Below are 18,241 nucleotides of genomic sequence, written 5' to 3' on the forward strand. Positions count from 1 at the left end.
CTGTGAGGGTGCTGATGGCACCGCCTCAGTGTTAGAGGTGAAAACGGAGGCTCAGAATGGAAGCAACTTGCTCACCGAGTGTGGCAAGGAGGAGCCTTGAACGTGCGTCCTCCCCAGGCCTCCGTCTGCTGCTTCCAAAGCAGCTGGTCCCTGGCTCAGACCATCATCCTGGACTCCCAGACTCATGCCTTGGGGCCAGCCTCGTGCCAGGTGGCAGGGGTACCTTCTCAGAGCCTCTAGGGGGGCCTCGGGGCGGGATTCCAGGGACCTGCCTTGCAAACAACTTCCTGTCCTCATTTGGGACTCAGCTGCCCACCTCCACCCCACCGTCCGCAGCGGCATATCCTGCAGGCTGCAGAGGAGGGAAGGGTGGCCTGGGAACGGCGTTCTGGGAATGGAGGGAGCAATCTGGTAGTAAAAGCATGGGCTGCCCGGAGCCCAGCAGTGTCCCCGGCTGGTCCTACGGGCGCTGCTCAGAAGGCACGCTGAGACCAGGCGCCACTCCTCTTAGAACCATGGTCCTAGGGCTTTGGCAGAAATTGAGCGTGCATCTTGGAGGGCTTTGTGGAGGAGGTGACTCTGGAGGAAGATTCAGATGTGGATGTGTGCAGGTAGGAAAGGAAAGAATTCGACCCAGAGGGCACAGCCTGAGCAAAACAGGGAGACAAGGCAGCATCGGCAAGTGCTATCGCCAGGACTTGTCCAGTTACGTTGGCAGTGGGGCTTGGGAGGAGGATTCCTGGGGGAAGGGGACCCTGGAACCCCGTTCTAGAGGGCTCTGAATGCCACCAGCATAGTCTGGATTTTATTTGGGAAGCAGAAGGAGAGACCATTTAATGATACTTACCCACAGTTGCATTATGTTGTATAATTTGTAGAGCCCTTTCTTATTTGATTCTCAAAAACCAAACAAATGACAACACAACACCTTGTGAGACAGGATTGCTATTATTACCCCGGTTTCAAAGGGGAGGAATGTGACTCAGGGGCCCTGGGAGGACCCAGAACTGGTTCTCAAACCTCGAACCTCCACCTCTGGGTCCTTCCTGCTCCGTGACAGTGTCCAACGGGTGAGCTGGGAGTGAGGGACCAACAAGGTCCGATCTGTGTTCGCCAGGAACCAATCACTCTGGCTGCTATGTACGGGAGGGGATGCCAGGGAGGGGGTGAGCTGGAGAAAGGGGAGACTCAGACGGTGTCACATTGTCATAGCAATAGGAGTGAAGCCAGACTGGGGCAGGGGCCTGGGGTTGGAAGACAGGGGACATACCAGCGAGTTAAGAGGTCGAATTGCTGGAACCTGGCGGCTCCTGTGAGGATGAGAGGAGGGGACTGACTGAGAGGAGGGAGAGGTCAAACCCGAGGCCAACACTTGGGTTTACAGACTGAGGATGGAATTCCCTGTATCTGTAGGGTGTGGGAGGTGTATGGAATATGGGGGAGATATGGGGTTCCTGGGAACCCACACCATCTGAGGCCGCTGGGCCGGTGAAGGGCTTGGGTTGGAGGGTCAGGTGGCCCCAGGTTCGGGGATAAGTTACTTAAGCGTCTTGCACCTTTATCCGTAAGATGTAAAAATAGGCTTTCAAAAAAGAGAAGTTATTGATGGAAAACTGGTTCAATCAATGGAGATTGTAATCATATTTGCTCAGAGGATTGATCTGAGGATCAAATAAGCTAATGCTGTTGAGCCCTCGGCGAGGTGATAATGGTGAGAGTTCACACTTCCTCCTCACCACACTCCGCCCTCATGCACACGACTTCAGTAAGTCCTCATAGTGGCACCTCGAGGCAAAAACATGTTATCCTGGTTTCACAGATGAGGGTGCAGGGGGATAAAACCTCTTTAAAGCGCTGAGATGCTTTGCGCTGGAATTAACTTGATCCCCACGTGGCAGATAAAGAAATGAAGCTCGCACCAGGCCAGGGGGCAGCTCAGTGAGGGAATGAACATACCTGCAAAGGTGGGGCCAGGCTCAGAGCCTGAGCAACCTGGCCCTGGCCCCCCCAGGACCTAGAACCAGCTGAGCGCTGCCCCCCACCCCCATGGAGTGGATGGCCCTGCGTGAGAGTGGCAGACTGGAGTGTCCTGGGGTCCGAGCACAGCCTCTCCTGACCACTGTGGGGTCTTTCTTCTGTCTGTCCCCAGCCTCCGGCCGCTCCCACCCAGCCAGCCCCAGCCCGCCGGGGCCACAGGCCAGCCCGGTGCTGCCGATCAGCTACAGGCTGTCCCACACGCGGCTGGCCTTCTTCCTGCGGGAGGCGCGGCCCCTGCCGCCTGCGCTTGCCAACAGCTCCCTGCAGCGCTCGGAGCCCTTCGTGGTGTTCCAGACCAAGGAGCTGCCCGTCCTCAACGTCTCCCTGGGGCCCTTCAGCACCAGCCAGGTGGTGGCCCGGGAGCTCCTGCAGCCGTCCAGCACCCTGGACATCCCCGAGCGCCTCACGGTCAACTGGAAGGTGCGAGCCTTCATCGTCCGCGCCCGTGTGCCCGCCTCGCAGCCCGTGGCCCAGGTGCTGTTCTACGTAGCCGGCCGGGACTGGGACGACTTTGGCGTCACCGAGCGGCTGCCCTGTGTCCGCCTACATGCCTTCCGAGATGCCCGGGAGGTCAAGAGCTCCTGCCGCCTCAGCGGGGCCCTGGCCACCTGTCTTGTGCGGGCTGAGCTGCCCCTGGCCTGGTTTGGGCCCCCTGCCCCGGCCGCACCGCCCACCACCCGACGCAAGTCTCCGGAGGGGCTGGAGCCCGAGTTGACAGGGGAGAGCCAGCAGGCTGAGCTGTACTACACTCTCCATGCCCCAGATGCATCCGGGGGCTGTGGGGGCACCCGGCGAGGGGCTGGGCCCGGAGTGGGGGCCCGGGCGGAGAGCCCTACCCAGCACCCGCTGCTGCGCATAGGGAGCATCAGCCTGTTCCGCCCACCCCCCAGGAGGACCCTGCAGGAGCACAGGCTGGACAGCAACCTCATGATCCGCCTGCCGGACCGGCCCCTCAAGCCGGGGGAAGTGCTCAGCATCCTCCTCTACCTGGCCCCCAACTCCTCCTCCCCCTCCAGCCCCAGCGTGGAGCATTTCACACTCAGGTAGGAGCTAAGGGGTCAGGGTCTGGCTTCCCTCTGCAGGGGCTCACCCAGCCTGCCTGTCCAGCATCCTGATCCCAACTCTTCCACTTATCACTCCATCGACCTCAGGAAGACATGTCACTTATTTGAGCCACAGTGGTCTCATCTGTCTAAAGCAACAGAAACCCCTGCCCTGTCTCCACCTCTCACAGAAATGACATCCCAGAAAAGGAGAAATGTCCGTTTTCCCAAGCATGGACGTCCAGAAGGATAGAACTGGGGCTGGAAGGACCCTTAGACGTTAGCTGGCGCAAACCTCCCATTTCACAGATGAGGAGACTGAGGTCAAAGTGGAGAAATGGAGATCAGAGAGCAGCTCCTTGCTGGGAGCCAAAAGATGAGCAGGAGTGTGTGTGTGTGTGTGTGTGTGTGTGTATGTGTGTGTGTGTGTGTGTGTGTGTGTGTGTGTGTGTGTGTGTGTGTGTTGGGACATTTGCCCAGTCCTAGAGTCGGGAGAAAGCTTCAGGAGATTCAGCTCTTTCTGTACCCTGAGGAGGATACGGCTCACCATTCAGAAATGCCTTAAATAGTATCACATCCCCACAAAACATAATGATGGCTCACAGTAGGAACCCATGGTTTGAGCCACGTTGGATGATTCATAGAAAGGTCCCACCAAAATGCCCCCTGCTCCCCCTAACAATAGGACCTGAAACATGACCCTTAGCTTCTGACTTCTGTAAGTATCGCCCTCTCTCCGGAGTGTACTTAAAGTTCAGATATTTCGGGAAAGGATCATACCTGATTCAGTGATTGATACCTGAATGTGAATAGGAGTTAAGTCAGTCACCAGAGATCTTGGGCTGCATTAGTAGGAACAGAGCATGTAGAATTAGGGAGGTGATAACCATTCTACTTCAGTTGGCATTCATGAGAGCACAGTGGAAGTACTGTACATAGTATAGGGCACTACACCATGTATGTTCAATGTCCCGAGGTGACTGGGATATGAGTGACTTGAAACTCTGGCAAAAGCAGTGATTAGAGGAACTAGAGATGTCAGGCCCAGAGAGAAGAAAACTCAGAAACCTGCTCACCTTCCCAGCTTTCTGAAGAACTGCTACAACTAAGAGCAGAGTTGTTCTCTCTTGCCCCGGCGGAACCCATAGTTGTCATATTTCCGCTAAACAGAGGGAAGGGGTTCTAATCCTTAGGGGCTCCCTGAAAATGGGATGGGGTGCGTGTAGAAGCAGCGAGGCCCTTGTCGCTAAGGCGTGTAAGGAGAGGTAGGGAAAGGCTTAGCAGAGATGGGGCGGAGGTGACTACAGCTTCCACTGAGGGTCAGAGGTTGTAGCTACATGATACCATACTCCCCAGAATAGTCTCGGCTTTGAGTCTGGGACCCAGGGTGACTTACTCACCTGCTCCCCCTACTACCAGCCCCAGCCTAGGGGCTGTGACCAGGTGGGCAGTCGTTGGGCCCCAGGCTGACTCTCTCCTCCTTCTTCCTCCCTCTTTGTCCCAGGGTGAAGGCCAAGAAGGGCGTGACCCTTTTAGGCACCAAGTCACGGAGTGGCCAGTGGCATGTGACCTCGGAGCTGCTGACTGGGGCAAAGCACTCAACAGCCACCGTGGATGTGGCCTGGGCCCAGGGCACACCCCTGCCCCCATGGTGAGCCGAGGTGGCGCCTCTGCCCACCTTTCTGTGGGACAGGCCCCTGGAGGATGGGGGAATTCTTGGTGGAGGAGGCCAGGCTTGTGGAAGGGCTGGGGCTTAGTTTATGGGGACTCTGAGTCCAGGCGGGGCACCTTGGGTGGCTGGAGAAGGCTCGGAGGGCCCCAGGGGGCAGGCTGCCGAGAGGGGCTGGGGTTCCAGAGCTCCGGTGCCGCTCCCAGCCCTTCCTCTCTGGCTCTCCTTCCTTCCTGCCCTGGCAGGGAGGGCCAGGGGCCCCTGGAGATCCTGCAGCTGGACTTTGAGATGGAGAACTTCACCAGCCAGTCGGTCAAGCGGAGGATCATGTGGCACATCGACTACCGCGACCATGGCGCTCTGCCCGACCTGGAACGGGCAGTCACTGAGCTGACGGTCATCCAGCGGGATGTGCAAGCCATCTTGCCCCTGGCCATGGTGAGCGGGGCAGGTGACCGGGCCGGTGGATGCCCGTGTCTATTGTGGATGCATGTGTGATGGGAATGTGCACGGCTCCGTGTGCGTATAGGTCAGTGCACATGCGCATGTGAGCCAGTGTCTGCATGTATGATTGTCTCCTGAACCCAGGTGTGCACATGTAAACGTGTGTGTGTGTGTGTGTGTGTGTACACGCACTCACAGGAGGCAGGCAGCACTCTGCCTGGTGCTGGAGTAGGACAGCCTATGCTGATGGGGACTGAGGTGGGAGAAGTCACCCATGGAGGGACCACTCAGGGGATGTTTCCTGGAGGAGGTGGCCATGCAGTTGAACCTTGAAGGCCGTGTGGGGGAAGGGCTCATACAATCAGAGAAGATGAGGAGGGTGCTTTAGTCAGGGGATCATGCAGACAGAAGGTGCAGTAATGGGAATGTGAGTGGTTGGTCAAAGGGAGCAATGGATTTAGGAAGAGTGCATGAGGGTGATAAGTTGGAATGATGGGTTGGGGCCAGCCCAGGAGCACCTTGAATGGCCAGACAAATGTGTTGGACTTCCCTCGGTGAGTCCTGGGGATGGGAAGCATGGAAGATGTTGAGAGAAGGTGGGAGGGGACTTGGGAATGGTTGTTTTTTGGCAGCAGAGGGAGGTAGACCATGGAAGCTACTGCAGAAGACCAAGTGAGCTGAGCATCTGAGAAGGTGCGAGGCTGGGTGGATGCACCTCCCTGCACATGTGCATAGGTGTCCCCATGGGAGGGTGCACACCTGAGAAGTGGGGGCAGTCAGGAGCCGGGGCCTTGGCTGGCATGTCCTGGTAGAGGAGGGATCTGTAAACATCTGGCTCAGCAGAGCTCCACCCTCCTGTCCTCCCCACAGGACACAGAGATCATCAACACGGCCATCCTGACTGGCCGGACGGTGGCCATCCCTGTCAAGGTCATTGCCATCGAAGTGACCGGCCTCGTCCTAGATGTCTCTGCCATGGTGGAATGTGAGTCTGACAATGAGGACATCATCAAGGTGAGCTTCCTGGAGGTGGGGCCCCTGGGAAGAAGGCCTTAGACCTTCAAGGGGAGGGGAGCCCCAAGCCAGAGGGGAATTCACATCCCATGTAGGTTCCCTTGGCAGGCAAGAAGACTTGAAATTGGGAGCAGGAGTGGGAAAGAGCTGTGGGCATCCCTCGTTCAGCCTGAATGGGGTGAGGGGAAGCCCTGGGTACTGCCCTGCCAGTCCTGGAGGGCTGCCTGTAGGAATGGAGAAGAGACTGTTTGGCAGACCATGGGGAGAAGGCAGCATTGACAACTTGAACTCAATCCAATCTGGCAAGTGGTTATGGAGCCCCTGCTGTGTGGCAGACACTGGGCAAGGCAATAAGGGGGCAGGGGGTGGGCCCCTCAGAGACATGCTCTGAACCTAGATGCTGGCTTCAAGTGGAGGAGATCCAGCACAGGGAGGAAGCTTCCAGAAGCATGTGAGTTAGGCCAGGAGTGAGGGTTGTATAAGGAAGGACCCACTCTGGGCACACACCCCAACCTCCTTCAACTCCCAAAGGCCCTCCCTGAGCTCCTCCCCAGAGACCCCCTCTGGACCCTGGGTCCTCCATGGCCTAGCAAAAAGGGTATTGATCTGACTCAAATGGCCCAGTTGCCACCTCCCCGGGAGGGCCTCCAGATTTGCCCCTTCCCCTGGCCTTGGATAGCGGTCAGAGGCAGCAGAGGGGGCAATAATGTAGGAGGGTGTCCAGCCACGGTATGTGAGTGTAGGTGAGCTGTTTGCTGTGCCAGCCTCCAGCAGTTCCCAACTCAAACGATTCGACTCCAGAATCTGCTCCCTGTTCTTGTCAATCTTTCAGCTTGAAGGAGAGTGGGAGGAGAGGGATGTGGGTGTCCTCCCTCTGGCTCCCTGGGGCTAACCTGGAGTGCAGGCTCTCTCCCCAAACTCTGCCCTGGGTCCCTCCAGGTCTGGGAGCCTGGAGCTTACCTTGGCTATCCCCATCCAAGAAGAAGTCCTTCCAAGTGAGTTAGAGTAGATGGCTTAGTCCCCCACCCCCATCACCTCCTGGGAGTAGAAGCCTTGGCCAAACCCACGGGGCCCTCCACGGCTGGCAGCTGGCACAGGAAGAAATGGGCCTGATCCCAAGAGCCCAGCACCTTTCTCTGAGGCCCAGACATGCCCACCCCAGCCCCAGAGGGACCAGAACAAAGTCGTGATGGCTGAGATACCAAAGGGAATTAGCGAAGATTCTAAATGGAATTTGTTTCCGTTCTCAATGAAATACTCTCAGAGTTTGCCAATATTCTCAGTGGAATCTGCCAGCCTTCAGATGGGATGCTCTGCCTCCCGAAGTGGGAAATGAGCATCTCTGGCAGGGCTGCAGTTCCACGCCCCCCTCCCACCCCTCTGAGACGGTGAAGAGAGCTCGCAGGAGTTTGGGATGCCCCGGGCTCATCTCCACAAATGAGCCCCAAGCCTAGCACCCTCCTGGCCCCCCACCAGCGCCTTCAGGGTGTGATCAGCCCACAGGCTGCATCCGAACGTGAGGATGTGCACCCACGGGCATGCACCAGCTGGAGCACCTAAATACATTGCACACAGTGTTCCGTGCAGGTGTGTGTGTGGGCACATGTAACACGTACACCCTTCTGCATCTGTCCTGAAGGACTGGCGGCGACACCTTTGTGAGTGGGCACAGGTATCCAGCCCCCAGATGTGTTCAGTAGGCATATGCCCATCCGGGGATGCTCTAAGATGCAAGTTGGTATCCAGATGGGCATGCATTGGCAAAAGCTGCAGCCAGTGGTGGCAGTCATCCACCGGGCTAGGCTTGAGGTCTTCTGGTCCTGATTTTTCCTCTCTCCTTCCCTCACTCCCGCCCCAGCCTAGAGCAGCCCTCCCGCCTGAAATTAACCAGACCCCGTTTTCCTGGGACTGCTGATCCAGAGGGGCCCAGGAGGAGCCAATCCTGCCCTTCACCACCCCCCCGCCACTTGACCTCCGCCTTGCTCAGTGGAGCACCTGTGTCCTACCCAGGACAGGCTGCTCTTTGGTACAGCGAAGGACTCTCCCTGCCAGACACCTGCCCAGGTAGTCATGCAGGGGAGGAGAGCCAGTCCCGAGGACCCTCCGCCTGAAGGTTCCTCCGAGGTGTGATCTGGTGCCTCAGAAGCTGCCCCTTGTAAAAGCATTTGCATGTTGGCTCCTGGCTGGGAAGCAAACACCTCCCACAGTAGCCCCTGAGAGATGGTCTCTGGAAACACAGGATGGAGGCGGGGACACAGAAGCTGACACCTCTCAGAGGAATTAAATTAGGAGGTGCCTTCCCCCACCCCTGCCCCTTCCCCTTCAGCCTCATGTGACTGGTACTTTCTCTCTCCAACAGCCTCTGGCCCTGCTTGTCACACTGCAGTTCCCTGCACTGCCCCGCAGGATGACCTGTAGGGCAAGACATGCCAACCAACCTCCCTCCCCTCCCCAGGTATCCAGCAGCTGTGACTACGTGTTTGTTAGCGGAAAGGAGTCTCGCGGGTCCATGAATGCCAGGGTCACCTTCCGCTACGACGCCCTCAGTGCCCCCCTGGAAATGACAGTCTGGGTCCCCAAGCTGCCCCTGCACATCGAGCTCTCGGACGCCCGCCTCAGCCAAGTGAAGGGCTGGAGGGTACCCATCCTCCCCGACCGGAGGTACAGCCCCTCCACACACGGCAGATACTCGGGACACTCGCGGTGACACAGCCCTGGCACACAGTCTGATCTGCGCGTGTGCACGAGGGCCTCGATGTGCACAGTCTGTGGGTCGGTTATGCAATCAGCCAACTTTGACCGAGCAGCTGCTGTGTGCCAAGCACTGGCGGGTGCTTGAGATGCGAGATGAATGTGGCCAGTGCTTTACTCAGCCAGGTTCTGGGTCCACCAGGGCAGCCATCAGGTATATGCCACAGAGCACGGTGGATGCCAGAAGCAGGGAATTGAGTGGCACAAAGGAGAGAACCACCTCTTCCACTGGGAAAAGTCAAGACAGGCTTCCTGGCAGAGGTGACTCTTGAGCTAAGTCTAAAAGGATGCGTGGAAAAGGGTTGTCTGGGGAACAGGGTGAGAGACCAGTCCAACAGCCGACAAAATGGAGCAGACACAGGAACACAGGAGCACACACGGCTGTACACACGTGCCCCAGCCTGGGCACGCCGAGGCACACGTGTAGGCACATCAGCTGGGCACACACTGGGTCCCCCTCTCTGGGGGGCAGGCTCACACACCTGAGTACCCAACTGCGGGGCATGGACACCTGCACTCAGCGCACCCCACTCACCCACCATGGCTGCTAGAGAGAAAAGCCAGCAGGGAAGAGAGGAGGGGCGGGGCTAGGGAGAGGAGCAGGCGGCCGAGTGAGAGGTGGGCTCAGTTCAGTTCTGCAGGATTTGGGAAAGCAAGGCCGTGTAGACCAGAGCCTCTAAGACTTGAATGAGCACACGGCTCACCTGCGGATCCTGCCCATGGCACATGTGTTTTGGACCAGCTCCTGGGTGATGCTGATGCTGCTTTGAGTAGTGAGGACGCAGTAAACTCTGAAGCCAGACAGCCGGGGTTTGAGAACTGACCTCTGCTCTTCCCCAGCTGGGCAGCCGTGGGCTATGCACATAACCTGTCCATGCCTCCGTCTCCTCATCTGTGAAATAGGCACATTAACACTTACCTCACAGGATTGTGGTGAGGACTGGGTTTGTTAACAGGTAAAAGACCCTCTGGATGGATGGATATCTAGAGCTTGATTCTTCTAAGCTGTTAGCATTTTGGGTCATTCTGAGTAGGCTGCGAATTCCCCACATCGTCACGTCCTGGGTCCCTTTCGCTCACCAGTTCTTCCCTCAGTTTCTCTCTCTCCTTTTTGCATTTCACTATGAGCAGCAAGAGAAACCCTTCAACACTTGGCTTGTGAATCTCAGCTAAATATCCAGGTTGATCACTTACAAGCTCCGTTTGCCACACAGCGTAGGGCGAGCCAGCCCAGCTCCTGGCACTCCGTAACAGGGATCGCCTTCGCTCCAGCTCAGAGCAGGGAGTAGGGCCAGGCACACGCTCAGTGCCGAAAAGAGGTCGCACTCGTCAGGATTTGACGCCAGCTTTTCGCAGGCGTCGGGGAAGCCAAGCGGAGGCGGAGAGGGACCAGGGAGGGCCAAGAAGGTGCCTTTATAGGAGGGAAGAGGCTGGGACTCCCAGCTCCACACTTGTCAGGAACAGGAGTGAGCCAGGGAAAAGGCTTGCTACTTGCACACTGCCATCCGCGGGAGCCGGAGAACGGCTAGCAGGGCCAGGGGAGGGAGGGGCATGTGCAGGTCACTGCCAGGCTGAGGAGCCCTGATCCTGTGCCCCCACTCAGGTCAGCCCGGGAGAGCGAGGACGAGGACCAGGAGGAGGAGGAGCGGCGCCAGAGCAGCAGCCGCGGCTGCACCCTGCAGTACCAGCACGCCACGCTGCAGGTCTTCACCCAGTTCCACACGACCTCGTCCGAGGGCACCGACCAGGTGGTCACCATGCTGGGCCCGGACTGGCTGGTGGAGGTCACCGACCTGGTCAGCGACTTCATGCGGGTGGGTGACCCCCGAGTGGCACGCCTGGTGGACAGCAGCACGCTGGCAGGCCTGGAGCCGGGCACCACCCCCTTCAAGGTAGGCACAAGGGCAGTGCCAGGAGCCCTGTTTACCTGTGGGCAGAGGATGCAGACGTTCTTAGGAAAGGAATCCCAGGGCCGAGGCAACCCCAGTCGGCCCCCAAAACACGCTTTCTTCCCTGCCTGCCCCTCTGCCTGATGTTCCACCCTCAGAGGCCAAGGTGCTTTAGCTTCACCCGGTGACGGGTCTCCCTCCGAGCCTTACCAGTACTATCAACCTTGCATCGCCGCGTGGTCCCTGAGACAGGTGTGGGTGAGGCGGGAGAGCAAGTGAGGCTCAGGCAGCTCGAGGCCAGGAGAGGGAGTTCAGGAGCTAGGAACTCAACTCTGACCTCCTTGACATTTGCCTGAGTAGAAACCCTCCACCTGGGAGATGGTGAACAGGCATCCGTGGGCTGGGATCTGCTTGCAGGATACTTGTTTGTAAAAACGATTGATCCGACATTTGAAAATTGGCAAGTTTCTCATTGTTTAGAAAACCAGGTTTCTGGTTTTACAAAATATAAATCTGGCAACACGGGGCCTGCCTTCCCACCTGGCAATACGCTGCTAGAGTCAATACTGCTGCCCCCTTTCCACGAGCATGAGTTCTCCCCTTTGCCACAGTCCCCACCACTCCCTTTTGTCTCCCTCACATTGAGGTTGGATTATCCATTGCTATTGTTATTGCTATTGTGCAGGCCTATTGTTTTCCTTTACTTCTACCCATCTCTCTCATCTGTGCTCCTGCAGGCCCCGCACCCTCCCCAAGGGACCCCTGGACCCTGGTCCCCAGGTGCAAACCTACGGCAGAGCCTCCCAGCCTGCCCCACCCCCTGGACCTCTCTTCCAGTGGCACCGGGACTCCCCCTGATGGGTGATCCTGGGGGTGCTGCTTTCCTGGCCTTCACCCACCCCTGCCCCTCTCTGCCTCAGGTGGTGTCCCCACTGACAGAGTCTGTGCTCGGGGAGACGCTGCTGACAGTGACAGAGGAGAAGGTCAGCATCACACAGCTGCAGGCCCAGGTGGTGGCCAGCCTCTCCCTCTCCCTACGGCCAAGCCCCGGGAGCAGCCACACCATCCTGGCCACCGCTGCCGCCCAGCAAACCCTCAGCTTCCTCAAGCAGGTAACTGGATGCCCAGCCTACCAGCCTGGGGCTTGGAGTGTAGAAGGAGGGCTTGCGGGCTCTGGCTTGCCCTTGTGCCATGAGTCCCCCCAAATTAGGCCTTTCGGCAATGGAAGATCCATCTCCCCTCCATGCCCCGTGTGCCTGTTCCACCCCATCCCACTGCCATCTGCACAGGGCGTCTGCACAGGGCGTCTGGCCAAGGTCTCGCTTTCTGCACCTGCTCCCCTGAGGTCTTCCTGCTAAGGGTTCCCCCTCCCAGATTCTCAGAGGGCCCATCACCTCTGCCGGTACCCCCAGGAATTACGCTTACCTATTTCTGGAGCCCCAACTACAGCCCACCCCCACCCTCTGAAATGCCAGGACACTGGCTACAGGCAAAGGTGGAAAGGTGGCAGGCAGAAGCCCAGGGAATGAGAAGGTGGGTATTGAGCACCAAGCCAGGAGTCAGGAGCCAGGAGCCGTCTGCCTCAACCTGCTCCCTGACCCCAGGCCAGTCCTTTCTCTCTGGCCTCTGCTTCCTCATCTGCAGGGAGGCCAGTGGAACAAACAGGGGAGCCTGGGGCTGGGCCTGTATTCTCAATCTCCAAGTGTCTGATGGGGGTGATCGCAGGGTCAGGCATGGAGGAGTGGGATAACTCCTGCAGCAAAAAGGACTTGAGTGAGACCCAAGGCAGAACTTACCTTGAGCTCATCAAGGGGAGAAAGGTGCGGTGGGCAAAGGAATTCTCAAGGCAGCAGGAGGCCATCATGTGCCCTGGACCCTCTTCACAACCTCCCAGTCAATCATTCCTGAGCACCTGCCACCTGCCAGTCACATCCAGCCGGGGAGTCCAGCCGGGAGCCAGACTTGGTCCCTGCCTCACCAAGCTCCTCCAACAGGGAAGCCAGCCAGGACTAGCCTCTGACTCCTCTCCCTTCTCTTCCTCCTCCTCCTCTTCCAGGAAGCCCTCCTGAGCCTCTGGCTCTCCTACAGTGACGGCACCACTGCTCCACTCTCCCTCTACAGCCCCCGGGACTATGGGCTGCTGGTGAGCAGTCTGGACGAGCGGGTGGCTACGGTGACCCAGGACCGGGCCTTCCCGCTGGTGGTGGCTGAGGCGGAGGGGGCAGGGCAGCTGCTCCGGGCAGAGCTCACCATCGCCGAGAGCTGCCAGAAGACCAAGCGCAAGAGCGTTCTGGCTACGACCCCCGTGGGCCTGCGGGTGCACTTTGGGCGGGAGGAGGAGGACCCCACCTACGACTACCCAGGCCCCAGCCAGCCGGGGCCGGGTGGGGGCGAGGACGAAGCTCGGGGAGCTGGCCCTCCTGGCACGGGGATGTCCCCACCGGAGGCTCTGGGGCCGGTCACCGCCAGCCCCGCAGTGCCACCCACAGAAGACTTCCTGCCGCTGCCCACGGGCTTCCAGCAGATGCCGCGGGGGCTGACGGACCTGGAGATCGGCATGTACGCGCTGCTGGGCGTCTTCTGCCTCGCCATCCTCGTCTTCCTCATTAACTGCGTGGTCTTCGTGCTGCGCTACCGGCACAAGCGCATCCCGCCCGAGGGCCAGACCAGCACGGACCACTCCCACCACTGGGTGTTCCTGGGCAACGGGCAGCCGCTGCGGGCGCAGGGCGAGCTGTCCCCACCCGCCGGCAACCCGCTGGAGACGGTGCCCGCCTGCTGCCACGGCGACCACCACAGCAGCGGCAGCTCGCAGACCAGTGTCCAGAGTCAGGTGCACGGGCGGGGCGACGGCTCCTCGGGCGGCTCGGCCCGGGACCAGGCCGAGGACCCCGCCAGCTCGCCCACGTCCAAGCGCAAGCGGGTCAAGTTCACCACCTTCACCACGCTGCCCACGGAGGAGCTGGCCTATGACTCGGTGCCCGCCGGCGAAGAGGAGGACGACGACGAGGAGGACCTGGGTTGGGGCTGCCCGGATGTGGCAAGCACCGCGCGGCCTGCTGCACCCCCAAATTACATGCGCAGAAACAAAGAGATTGCGTAGAGGCACCGTCTCCCGTGGGGTGGGCTCTGTGTGGGACACGGCCAGGACCCCTGCTCGCACGGTCGTGGGCTGGCGGCTGACGTGGATCTTAAAGGGCCCGCCTGCCCTGCAGCTTTGCTCTCTGCAGGTGCCGCTCCCTCACCGGGCCCCTCCAGCTGCCTCTCACGGTTCCCTCTCTGCTGCCGCAGGTGGACGGCTCCTTTGGGGGCTCGCTAGGAGGAAGCAAGCCCAGCCCTCCTACCTTTTCCAAACCACCTCCCATCTGAGACAGCCTGCCCCAGGAGCGAGGCCAGGTGGGCCCACACTGTGAGAGCCCCTGCCTCCCACGTCCCCGGGGTCCCCCCTGTGCTGGGGGTTCTGTGGGGTCTTGTGTCACAAGCTGCACAAAGACTTTTTTCAAACCACTATTCAGGGATTTCTGTCCTGCAGGGCGGGGAGGCAGCAGCTGCCTGCCCTGCCAAGGATCTTGCTGTGGACAAAACTTTGGGGAGGCTGGGGGACACATGTAGCATCATCTGGCTTTCTGGGACCTCCCAGTCCCTTCCTAGGACCTGGGAGCAGACCCCAGAGGGGTCTGTGGTCAAGCCAGGCACCTTCCTAAGAGCCCAGAACTCCCTCCTCTGCCCCCAAGGGCTATAGAAGTGGCCAAAAGGGGGAGGGGTCCTCAGCCCACCCCTGGCCAAGCCACAGCCCAGAGCATCATGGTCTGGGTGGGTCCAGGGAGGCTCACATGCCTCCCGCCCGCCCGCCCGCCCCCCCATAGCAAGGCCAGCACTCCGCCTTAGCCCCTCCAGCTCTGCTGGCCACTCCTCCCTTCTCTGCAGGGGCGACCACCCATCCCCCCAGGAAATGGAATCCGGTGGGAATGGAGGGGGGCACCGTGGGAGCGTGAAGGACCTGGGGATGGGCGAGGCCGGGGGAGCCAGGCATCTCCCTACCCCATCTCACAGCCACTTTCCTCTCGGGTTCTACCACCACTGTGTCGGGTTTTTTCTTAAATAAATGGAGGTGACCAGATTGGAGGTGGGGGCAGCAGCTCCCAGAGAACAGACAGTGCAGGGCTGACTCAGTGTCTCTGCTTTACGTGCACACATGCACACTCACCCCCCACACACGTGTACACACATGCACACGTGGGCACAGTAAACAACGTGAGAGAGAAACACGGCTAAGCCCCGCTGCCGTCCCGCTCTTCCCCCTCCAGCATCCAGGGCTCACAGACCTCCGAGCTGTGGACATGCCCGCGTCAGAGGATGAAGGATTTACTGACCCAGGAATGTGCCCTGACAAAGGCGTGCCGCCTCTAGGAGTCTGCCAGGATTGGCCCCAGAGGGAGGGGCCAGCCTCAGGGCCTCCAGAGAAATGCCTTGGAGATGAGAAGGAACAGAAAAATCCGGAGAGAAGTGGAATGCAGTGTGAGCTGGCCAGGTTCTTCCACAGCCTTCAGCCCGCCCCTCAGAGGAGGCTCCTCCCATCCCCATCCCCATCCCCGCCTCTCAGGGGGGCCTCCCTTCTCCACGGGTTGGTGGGGAAAGCTTGGTGGTCTCCATGGCAGGAGCCAGGCAGGAGAGAGCCAAGGCGGTTGGGAATGCCCCTCCCACAGGGGCCTTGGCTGGCCCTGGAAGACCGATCTCAGGCACAGGCAGCAGCCCCTGGGGCCACAGGGGCGCCTGACCTGAGGGGGAGCCTGGCCAAGGCTGGAGAGGTGGCTACAGCAACCACCTCGGAGAGGGGAGGAGGCACAGCAACCAGCATCTGGCAGAACGGACCAGGGGCGGGACAGGCTGCACTGGCACCCGGCCCAGCACCTGGGAAGGACGGCTGCCTTCCACAGGCCTCTGGTTCTCGGCAGGGGCAGCCCTGGGGCGCCGCGAGGACTGGGCACCTAAAGCTCCCTGCACGGCGCCCAGCAGCAGCAAAGCTCCTGGCACAGACAACATGTGGAGTTTGCCACATTCAGGTTGGCTTTTCAGGTTAGGTGTAGCCCTGAAGGAAGATGAGACTGGCCAGCTCTGCCCAAGATGGATTGGCAACAAGGAGTGGGTGGAGCTCAGTGGCACGAGGAAGCTACAGGAAGCCATGGCCAGGGCAGAACCCGGGGCGGAAGTACTGTCCTCGAGTGCCCAGAGCACCAGACACCTGCTACTCGGATAACCCCGACAGTGACCTCCTAAAGGGGTTCCCTTAACCCACGGTGCCTAGAATCGGCAAGTGGTCAACAAATGTTGGCTGACTAAAGTCCAAACAAAAACTATAAACGGCTTTCTCATTATTCTGCATTTGGGGATTTTTCTATACCCTGCCATCTTACCACGTGATCAGTGCGGAAAGTCACAATTACAGAGAGATGAGGCGTAGGTGTGAGTCAGGGAAGAAGGAATATTCTAGCCAGGGTGTGTGTACATGGGAGGGGGGGCTGGTGCTAAAGTTGGAACATGGTTTCATTTGTTTATTTTTATTTTTTTAAATACATTTTTATTGATTTCAGAGAGGAAGGGAGAGGGAGAGAGAGAGAGAGATAGAAACATCAATGATGAGAGAGGATCATTGATTGGCTGCCTCCCACACGTCCCCCACTGGGGACCGAGCCCGCAACCTGGGCATATGCCCTGACCGGGAATCGAACCGGTGACCTCTTGGTTCCTGGGTCGACGCTCAACCGCTGAGCTACACCCGGCTGGGCTCCGTTTGTTTATTCAACACAGAAAGCTCCTACTATGTGCTAGGCCCTGCCGGGGGGTATGGAAGGAGCCCAGCTCTGCAGGGAAGATGGGCAAGTCAGCTGACCACGGCCAACTGGGACGATGAGTGCTCTCCGTGGTAGCTGTGCCCTGGGTTGGTGGGGCACAGCAGAGAGAAGGAGACATTCTCAAACCGGATTTGCTGAGGACGGGGCCAAGGACATTCCAGGAAGGGAGGAGGGTGGGCGTGCAGGCCCAGAGGCTGCAGACCTGACGCCGCGTGCTTTCTCTCGCTTCCCTGTCTCTGCACGTGCGTGCCCCATGCCTGAAGCAGGAGTCCCTGGGGATAGGGAAACACGAACACATCTGTGCAAAGGTATGGAGGCCAGAGGGAATATATGTGTGCAGGGAGGGCGGGGGGAGGGTGGTTAGCATAGATTTGGGAGTCAGGCTCAGACCCGAGGCTCAGATCATCTCCCTCTCCCTGGGGGAAGAAGGAAGGATGGGAGCGCAAGGGGCCCCATTAGGAAGACGCTGAGCAGGAAGGATGAGGGCCAGCGCCATGGGAATGGAGACTGGTGCATGGCTGGTGTTCAGCGGCAGACTTTGCCAACTGCTGATCCCCCAGGGGGACGACGGGGAGGAGACTTGAGCTGCTGCCTGGCACAGACCTTCCCAACGAACCTGGAAGACCAGGCCCCTCCAGGGGAGACAGAGGACGCCGTCAGAATGGTACCTGTCCGCATCCAGGCATTCACACACAGGGACAGGAGGACCCAGACAGGTACCATTGGCCGCAAGTCCCACAGCCAACCTGGTGACGGAGCCGGCTGCCCGGCCTGTGATTTGTGGCCCCGTCTCGTCATTCCTCACTCCCTGTCCAGATGCCAGGACTCAGAGGCAATTGCTGGGAACAGCAAGGCCTGACCCCCATGTAGTTCAGGAGGGAGCAGGCGTGGAGGCACGCGGCGGGACATTAAGTTAACAGCCCCTCTGGAATGGCCCTGGCACTGAACTCCTCTTTAAAAATTTGTCTTCAACCCCAAAAGCGAATCGAGGGACCTTATAAAGAATAGTTATTGACAGAGAGCTGCTCTGGGAGCGCGGGGAGCCAGGCCCATGAATCAGCTTGCTGGTAAAGTGAGCCTCTCAGACAGCCAGGGCGGCGAAGGCAGAGCCAGAGATGCAGACAAGCAGCCGTGAGCCTGCACCAGCCCCCTGCACCCGCTCCACACTGCCAGCCTCCCCGCACCAGCCCCGGAGACACCCCCATGCCCGTCTCCCACAGATATGGACAAGCGCCTCCGATGTGCCCCCTGGAGAGAAGGCTTCCGACTCAGGGAGCCAAGAGGAGAAAACGGAAAACACACTAAATGGGCCAGAGAAGGAAACTCACGTGCAGTGATGACATTTCCTAAGCCGGGTGGCAGGGGCTCCTGGGATCTGACTGTGCCTTTGCTGTGTGACCTTCCGCCAGTGCATCCCCAGCTCTGGACGCTCGATGCCCACTTTGTGCAAACATGCAAGACACCACGATGAGGCGGTGTCCACGGATTGGCCCGAGAGGCCCCGCCGTTTCAGCACCTGTACTCTAACGAGCACCTAGAGGG

The 18,241-nt window shown here is 59.3% G+C and overlaps 1 protein-coding gene across 2 annotated transcripts in view; it reads left to right on the forward strand.

Annotated features, from left to right (window-relative positions):
- TMEM132E (transmembrane protein 132E) overlaps positions 1-15,087 on the forward strand; it is a gene marked incomplete at its 5' end in the record, with an annotated part of 51,873 nt that extends 36,786 nt beyond the window's left edge. Inside the window, 8 exons of one of the 2 annotated variants that reach the window (XM_080679301.1) lie at positions 2,150-3,080; positions 4,585-4,731; positions 4,995-5,187; positions 6,064-6,207; positions 8,663-8,868; positions 10,562-10,850; positions 11,768-11,959; positions 12,904-15,087. In XM_080679301.1, the coding sequence (XP_080535427.1) occupies positions 2,150-3,080; positions 4,585-4,731; positions 4,995-5,187; positions 6,064-6,207; positions 8,663-8,868; positions 10,562-10,850; positions 11,768-11,959; positions 12,904-13,950 (3,149 nt within the window). In that variant the 3' untranslated portion in view covers positions 13,951-15,087. Of the gene's footprint in view, positions 1-2,055; positions 3,081-4,584; positions 4,732-4,994; positions 5,188-6,063; positions 6,208-8,662; positions 8,869-10,561; positions 10,851-11,767; positions 11,960-12,903 lie in introns of those variants that run through there. The other variant, XM_080679300.1, reaches the window with a different exon arrangement.
- Positions 15,088-18,241: the final 3,154 nt, after the last annotated feature.

The sequence above is a fragment of the Plecotus auritus genome (assembly GCF_963455305.1).
Source record: "Plecotus auritus genome assembly, chromosome: 7".
Taxonomy (NCBI): Eukaryota; Metazoa; Chordata; class Mammalia; order Chiroptera; family Vespertilionidae; genus Plecotus; species Plecotus auritus.